This window comes from Triticum dicoccoides, chromosome 4A (genome assembly GCF_002162155.2).
Source record: "Triticum dicoccoides isolate Atlit2015 ecotype Zavitan chromosome 4A, WEW_v2.0, whole genome shotgun sequence".
In the NCBI taxonomy this organism is placed as follows: domain Eukaryota; kingdom Viridiplantae; phylum Streptophyta; class Magnoliopsida; order Poales; family Poaceae; genus Triticum; species Triticum dicoccoides.
Genome location: NC_041386.1, coordinates 469,164,638 through 469,172,764, shown reverse-complemented (window position 1 = coordinate 469,172,764; position 8,127 = coordinate 469,164,638). Strand labels below are relative to the sequence as shown.

The 8,127-nt window shown below is 42.3% G+C and overlaps 1 protein-coding gene across 2 annotated transcripts; it reads right to left on the bottom strand.

Moving 5' to 3' along the window:
- Window positions 1-4,101: 4,101 nt before the first annotated feature.
- On the bottom strand, window positions 4,102-8,115 carry LOC119286241 (pentatricopeptide repeat-containing protein At4g18975, chloroplastic-like). Of its 2 annotated transcripts, none has more exons than XM_037565614.1 (9): window positions 7,273-8,115; window positions 6,941-6,991; window positions 6,740-6,849; window positions 6,508-6,618; window positions 6,043-6,186; window positions 5,745-5,957; window positions 5,428-5,626; window positions 4,577-4,683; window positions 4,102-4,483 (listed from the first exon to the last, which is right to left on the bottom strand). In XM_037565614.1, exons 1-8 carry the CDS (start codon window positions 7,463-7,465, stop codon window positions 4,589-4,591), a joined length of 1,116 nt encoding a protein of 371 aa, XP_037421511.1. In that variant the 5' UTR covers window positions 7,466-8,115; the 3' UTR covers window positions 4,102-4,483; window positions 4,577-4,588. The 2 variants fall into 2 exon arrangements, with proteins under 2 accessions (XP_037421511.1, XP_037421512.1); XM_037565615.1 differs by having other exon boundaries at window positions 6,951-6,991; window positions 7,273-7,427.
- Window positions 8,116-8,127: the final 12 nt, after the last annotated feature.

Sequence of the window (8,127 nt, the reverse complement as noted above, 5' to 3'; positions counted from 1 at the left end):
GCAACCGGTGCTATGCGGAGTCTGCATGACAGTGTTCTTTCTTTGGAGAAGCGGCGTCTCTCCGAGAATGATGTGGCATACCCGGTTTTCGTGGCCAAGGTGCCAGAGGGCAAGGACTTTGTCGATAGCGCCATCGGGGGTATGATCGTCCTGCGGTTTGATGACATCTTCGCTATGTCTAACCTTCATCCGCTGCACTACACCTTCGTTCGGCTATTTTCGCTGAGTATGGAGATGCAGATCATTAGAGACAAGACCCCGGGCATCATGATAGTCGACCCATTCTACATGTGTGCCAAGATCTTGGGCAGCGCTGGGGACCGGCAAGTCGCGAGTTCATACCTCGAAGGCGTCATTCTGGCGAACCCAGATAAGGATAACTTCCTCGTGCCTTACTTTCCCGAGTAAGTCATCCCCTCACCGCCTCGTAACATATGATTTCTTAGATTTCGATCATTCTTTTTTTCTAACATTCCATGTTTTGTGCAGTGACACACGTTGCACACTCATCCTCTTAAGCCCGAACTATTCCATGGCCACGTATTTCGACTCGAACCGTCAGTCGAATAAAGACTACACAAATATCAAGAAAGTTCTTGATGATGTTCTCCCCGGCTACGCCAAATCTGGAGGCACCTTCAGGAGGCCAATTCTTAGGTACGGCAAGCACGTGTTCACCCACGTAACGACGTTCCCCTGCGTCAAGCAGCCGCCTGGCAGTCAGAAGGATGCCTACTACGCCCTCCATCACATGCCGGCGATCGTACGGGACCATAATCAACTTCTGCTACCAAATAGTCTCAAAGATTGGGACACACGCTTGTCGGCAATCCAGGACACGGACCTCAAATAAGAATTCTTTCGCATCCAGTCGGAGTTTGCGGAAATCATCCATCAAGATGTCCTTCGTACCTCGGGGCAGTTCTACCTCAGATATCAACCGTCCAACAGTGAAATAGAAACAACACTACAAATGCAGGCTGACAACGAACGCGATTTCATGACCATCACGAAAGACGGCGGCTTCATCCACGCTCCGGTCCATGAGTCGAGTCGAAAGTAGTGATGCTATGTAGTTCTGAAATATCGATTAGCTCATGTTGTAATTAAACTTTATTGAACTTGTATGTCTCTTTGGTTTGGACGGTCGTTCAACTTATATGTAATCGATGCTATTTATTAGTAGGGCCATGAATCGTGCTATTAGTGTGTTGCTTTTCTCTTCGATCCTTTTGTTGCATATTTATATATTGCTTATGTATTGTCTGTGAATTGCTTCTAACATTTTGTTTGTCTAGTGCATAGAGATGTCGTCGTATGTCGTGTACGAGGGTAAGATTCCCGGAGTCTACGACGGCTGGGAGGAGTGTCGGAGACAGGTTCATCGTTTCAGCGGTAACAGTTACAAAGGGTACACCACTAGGGCGGAGGCGGAAGCTAGATACGCGCGCTATCTAGCGGGAGAGAGGAGGGAGCGGAGGAGGAATCGGATGAAGACCAGTTTCATCGCGATGATGCTCATCGTGATGAACGCAGCTCTCTTCTATGTGATGGTAGTTTAGATGATCGATATCGACTTGTAATGTGAAGACAAACTCGCTACTCGTGGTCTCGAGACTTGTAATGTTCTAACTTTGTTCGGTCTTTTGAATTCGGAGACTAATATGATGAATTGTATTCGGAGACTAATCTTCTATTTGTATTCGATAAATCTGTTGTTTATATGTTGTGCTGTCTATATTCTGTGCAGTAATATATTTTGTAACATGTGCAAATATCAGAAAAGAAAAAATTCCTAATATTCATACTAGTGGCGCACCATACTGCACTTTACTGGCGCACTGCAATAAACATACTAGTGGCGCACTGCAATAAACATACTAGTGGCGCATTACCTAGAAGTGCGCCATTAGTAACCCAGAGCACAAGGTAAATATGCCCCCCTGGGAGGCATAGTAATTACGCACCAGGGGACATATTAATGGCGCACTGCCACGCCACTATTATCTGGGATACTAATGGCGCACCAGGGGTGCGCCATTAGTACTTGTTACCAGTGGCGTGTTAATAGTGGCGCACTTGTAGTGAAGCGGACAAAAGTGCAACGACCTCGCTCGTCTGACGTTGTCACACTCGCCGGACGCCGCCAAGGCCAGCTACCTGGTCTAGAGGAGGCGCGTGGCTCTTCACCAGCCAGCTTGTTCGACGACGCCCGCAAGTTGTTCGATGGTTTACCCGCAAGGTACAAATGGACTCCGTTGACGAGTTCTTTTTCCACAGTTTCATTTGCGACTCAGATGATTCTTCATCCGACAATGAGGAGCTTGTGGCTGCTGTGTTGGTCGTCCATGACCACCTTAGTAGGCAGCGGCCGATGTTTCGGGGCTCGATCCCGGGGCACACTCCGGCGTTGAATCGCAATCGAGAGAGCGATCGTTTCCTACTCTGGAAGGACTACTTCGAGACACCCAACCCGCTCTTCAAACATCACCTATTCCGGAGCTGTTTCCGTATGGCTAGGTATGTTTTCAACCGTACCTAGGAGAGGGTGGTGGCATACGATAAATATTTCGAGTGCAAGGAGGATGCCCTTGGAAAGATTGGCTTCTCCTCTTATTAGAAATGTACTGTAGCTATTCAGATGCTTGCATAGGGAGTCTCCGGTGATTTTATTGATGAGTATGTCTGTATGGGAGAGTCCACGTGCCTAGAGTCCATGTATAAGTTCTGCAAGGTTGTGATAGCGGTGTTTGGTCCTGAGTACTTGAGAGAGCCAAATGTTGTAGATACAACCCGCTTGTTGGCGATGAATGCCGGCAGGGGCTTTCCGGGGATACTTGGTAACATAGATTGTATGCACTGGGAGTGGAAAAACTGCCCTTCTGCTTGGCAGGGGCAGTATAGGGGCCATGTCAAAGCCTGCAGTGTCATACTCAAGGCCGTGGCTTCACAAGATCTCTGGATTTTGCACTCTTTCTTCGGCATAGCCGGATCTCACAATGATATCAACGTGCTTCAATGCTTTCCGGTGTTTGCAAGGCTTGCCGAAGACAACTACCCGGAGGTCAAATGGCCACAACTACAACAAATGATACTACCTAGCTAACGGTATCTATCCTCAGTGGACTACTTTGGTGAAGACAATCTCCAACCCTATAGGATAGAAGAGAAAGAGATTTGCCCAAAAACAAGAGAGTGCTAGGAAGGATGTGGAGCGTGCCTTTAGTGTTCTGCAATCTCGATGGGGCATCGTTCGATATCCTGCTAGTACTTGGAGCACCAAGAAGTTGTGGCAGGTGATGACTGCTTGTGTGATCATGCATAATATAATCGTAGAGAATGAGCGTTCGGAACGTAACTATGACCAAGGGTTTCAGTTTCAGGGTGACAATGTTGTGCCTGAGCATGGAGGAGCGACAACATTTGCACGGTTCATCCAACTTCATCATCAAATGTGTGATTGTGAAACTCTCATTTAGCTGCAAAATAATTTAGTTGAGCATATGCGGTGGCAACTAATAGATGTATCTTTTTTAAAAAATATATTTGAGACAATTTAATTTGTTTGGTTTGTAAACTATGATATATTTATTTGGCTTGTAAACTACGATATATTTGTTTGGTTGTGAAAACCAACCAATAGATGTATCTTTTTTAAATGTATTTGAGACAATTTATTTTTTATTTGGTTTGTAAACTATGATATATTTATTTGACTTGTAAACTATGATATATTTGTTTGGTTGTGAAACCATCTATGATGTTTGTATTTTGGTTGAATTGTGTTTGAAAAAGATACTTCAGGCCGGCCGCAAGGACGAAAATATGTCCACGTGTTGGGTGCACTGCCAACCCAAACGCAAAAGGGGACTGCCAACCCAAACGCAAAAGGGGACAGATGATGAACAGGCAACCGATCCAAACGGACAAAAAAACATCGTTGCGTTGGAATTTCTCTAACGTTTGCCATTTCAAAGGCTTGCACCATTATTGGAGTGAGCAAACCTCTGCGAACTCGCGCAGAGCAAACATCAACCACAGTTTCAGAACCAGGATAAAAGAAAATGTAGCAAAGCATTTGACATTCCACAAAGGCAGAGATATTAGATTGCGATGGATAACAGGAATTTGGCTTTCTAGTATGAAAACAGAAATGTCAGCACAACAATTCTCACACTGAGTACATGAGATAAAGTACTGGTTTCCTCATGTAATCCCTTCGTTGACTACAGTTATGCGCCCACTTATTCCAATATTCAGACATTACAACTTTTTTGGCGAACGATAACACTCGGAAATATTTGTCCAAGGCAACATGGAAGTCACCGCACTTCAATGATTTATGGAAGAATAAGGGGGTTTCAATGTTCATGCTGTTTCCTATTAGTAATGGACTATTGGTTGGCCCAGTAAGTGTTACTGGTAGAGATTACTAGCTGCATCACGTTCTTGGCTGATACTGATCTCACCATCGGTGTTGTATCTGAAAGGGGAACAACAATAATATAACACGTCAGTGTCGGTGACTAGAGAAACATAATTGTAAACTAATATGCCAGCAACTGCATTGCTTTACTTCTTATCTTGACTAACTGCTGGCAACCAGTTCCTTATCTGAAGGGCATGAGTTAACTGGTAAGTTTTCAGATGTTTCCATCTCCAATTGTTTGCTGCCATCATCAGCTGAGAAAAGAATATTGTTAATAATTAGTTTCAGCATCATAGCAAATGAAGTAATTTCTAGTAGCTGCCAGAAATTTCAAGAATGTTTGCCGTGTGATGTCTCAAGAAAACTCAGAACATAATGGAAATTCACAAGCATGGTATGAAAAGATTCTCAGAATAGTTCTGAAGAAAATGGCGTAGAGTAGAACACTGGGAAATCCTACTACAAAATACACCAAGCATCTATGTCCACGTAACAAAGACTGGTATTTTCTTGCTAACAAATCAGTGAACTGAAAGATGAATACCAGGTGCAATAAATTAGCTCCATTCAGAAATAGACGGCATTTTAGAAAGCAAGCAAATTCTTACTTTGACAGGTAAAAATAATATAAAATATCTATTTTAGATGGTGTGAGATTTAACCAACATATTCATATAAAATATGACAGTCAAACTTGCATACTGGAGACCGTGCTCATGTATAAATGGTGTTTATTTATGAACACAAGTAGTAACAAATTTGACTAGATAACCATGCAAATAAAGGGTAAAAGTAAATCAGGTATTTCTCCAGAATTAGCACATTTTGAGCTTCCAGTACCTTATTCTGCTTAAATGGGTGTATGTAAACCAATCAGAAAGTTACATATACACGGAAATGGATTTATAAGTATTTAACAGAAACAAGCCATTTCAACTTGTCAGAAATGCTTGACTGTCATTGGGCAAATAAAGGATTACAGGCGCCACAGGACTAACCAGCTTTCTTCTCAGCCTTCTTGAACCGTCGATCTTTCTTTCTATCACTATTTGATGGCTTATTGTACAAATCCTTGTACTTTTCAAGCAAATCCTTCTTCTCTTCTAATAGACCAAGCATTTCATATGCAACTTCAACTTTCCGTATATATTCTTTACTAGGACACTTGCGACCACATGCTTCAAGGGCACCGAAGAGCTAAGCCATCAGAGAAGGCAAGCAATGGTAAGATCATATTAGAAATTACCAGCCAATAAACTTGAAGGAAAAGAGTAGGTAGAGTCAGTGAAGAGTAGAAAACATTCGAGGTCCATACCTTGATAAGCCTATCTAGCATATTGTTTCTGTAGTAAATTGCCAACATAAGACCGCAGAAACGCCAAGGAACTGAATGCAGGTCATGGGCTATTTTCTTCTCCCAGATTTTATGTGCTTCCTCTGCTCTGTTGTCCTTCTCAAGTGCACGCACTAATTGCTCGTATGTTCTGACGGTATTTCCTTGCCCTTTGCTCAACATCCATTTTATTACCTAGGTTTGTAGTTGGCAGAAATTTAATTCATACTGTATAAAAGATAAATTCAATAAAAATAAATTAAATTATAATCTGCAATACTTGGACAACTCTATGCCATTGTTCCTCCTTTTCAAGAGCTACAATTGCTTGCTTTAATGAGGCAAGTGGAAAGTCCTGCTCAAAGGCGATCCATGCATCAAGGGTGCTGTAAACAGCTTCTTTTGAGTCTTCAAGATCAAGAAGCTGCAATTTAGAGATGAGAATGAATAAGCTACTAAAAGTTTTTAGGGACAACAGTTGCTAGTTGATTACATAGTGCAAGCTCATTACTTGCCTTGAAGGCGCAAGAAAACTTTTTATAGTTCATATTTGGTATATAACAAGTGAAATTGCACTTCTGCAACAACATTTTGATTGTTAGTTATTACATACAATCCTTTAAATTATGCGAACATGTGATTTGGAGCTCTACAGGCACCAGCTAAAGTATAAGTATCATTGACGCATGATAAACTCAAAAGACAGAAAAGATAATATTAAGACTATCTTTATGTAATGACGTACAGTGTTGATAAGGAATTTCCTTTTCTCTGCTGATGAAAGGGTGTGCCCAACCGGCCCTTTTTTCAACCCCCTTGTGCTCTTTTGTATGCGATCAATGATTGCATCATTATCCTGTGAAGCAAAATCAAATTACTTAACCTGCTGTCTATCATATTCTTGGGATTAACAGCATGAGGCTATAAAAAAGTGTAAGGCCACATGTGAAGCACAGGGCTAAACTCTGTCGAAATACCTTCACGGCCGTACTTGGCTTCTTCAACTCCTTTTGCCGATACCCTCGACGACCATTGGTAACTTTATCATCTGTAGAGAAATTCCTGGTAGCATGCTTGCCACACCAACCTGCCATGGATTGATATTTCATCAAAGGCGCCAATCATCTAGAAGAAAATGAAGGGTGATTCAATATGGCGAAGTGAAAGAAAGGTCTTACATGAACTTACATGAAACAAACGAGAGTGACTCGGCGTGTGAACTCCATCCCCTGCACGATGCAGACAATATTATTTGGAGAAGTCAGAGGTGAAAAAAGTTTTACTTACTCAAAAGGTATCTTGTCATGGAATGGAATTAGAGGCAGTGAAGCAAGCAAAAAGCTTAACTCACGTGCTATAAGCTTATAATTGTGCCACTCAAATTTAGAAAGTATAGTATTGCACCAGAAATGGAGCAAGAACGCCACCAGCTAACCGATAAGGAGCAAGGATGCTTTTAAAGTAAGGGAACATTTTGACAGCGGATTGGATAAAAGGGAGCAAATCTCACGAGTATGCAGCGGCAGGGTCGGAGGGAGCGAAGCTGGCGATCGGTAGGCGGCGCAGAATGCCAGAGGATCGCCGGAGATGGCCAAGCATGGCTGCGAGAGGAATGAAAGCCCCTTAATCAGTGGCGGAGCTATAAACAAATTGCTGGGCGGCCAAGCTAAAGAAGAACACATTTCAATTCTGAATGTTGTCATTAATAACTATCATCTGTAAACAACAATGGATTTACATAACTGTAAACAACAATGGCTTTGCATAAACTGTAAACAACAAGACATTCAGTGATTTATTTATGCTACCACAGACGAATAGACAATAACCTAACGCTTCGTTTGGATGTCTCCATTGGAGAGCTCCGTATTGAATTGGTCTAAATTCCAAATCAGTGAGGAAACTGAAATGGCACGAATACGAATTCACCTGTTTGGTTGTTCAGTAAATTGGCCTTTGAAATGCCTGAGATTTCAATACCAAACATGTTTGGATGACAAACTTTGGAATTAACAAACAACACTTACTCTCAAATTCGAAACAATAAACTTTAGGAGACATGGTAGGAAACTTAAAACCCATACTGAACACTTGTCTACATTCTCTTGATTATGAAATCAGACAACTCGGCAAAAAATATTTTAATGGCTGAACTTTGGTACTAACATCTGATGTAAACATTGTAAATTAGCTAATCAGAGAGGGATATGGAGGGGGGAGGAGAAGAGGAGGTTGGCTATGGCCATGCTGGAAGAGTAGAAGAATTCATAAAGGGAGCGGACATGGAGTAGAGGAGCAGAGGAGCTGCAGCTCTGTCAACCATGGTGCAGAAAGAGGGGGTGTACAGGAGGACGGAGGGGCATGG

Coding starts and splice junctions, on each gene's coding strand:
- LOC119286241 (XM_037565614.1), bottom strand. CDS start 7,465: ATGACAACATTCAGAATTGAAATGTGTTCTTCTTTAGCTTGGCCGCCC. Junction 6,992..7,272: donor GACCCTGCCGCTGCATACTC/GTGAGATTTGCT, acceptor TGCATCGTGCAG/GGGATGGAGTTCACACGCCG. Junction 5,627..5,744: donor TGCTAGATAGGCTTATCAAG/GTATGGACCTCG, acceptor CTGATGGCTTAG/CTCTTCGGTGCCCTTGAAGC.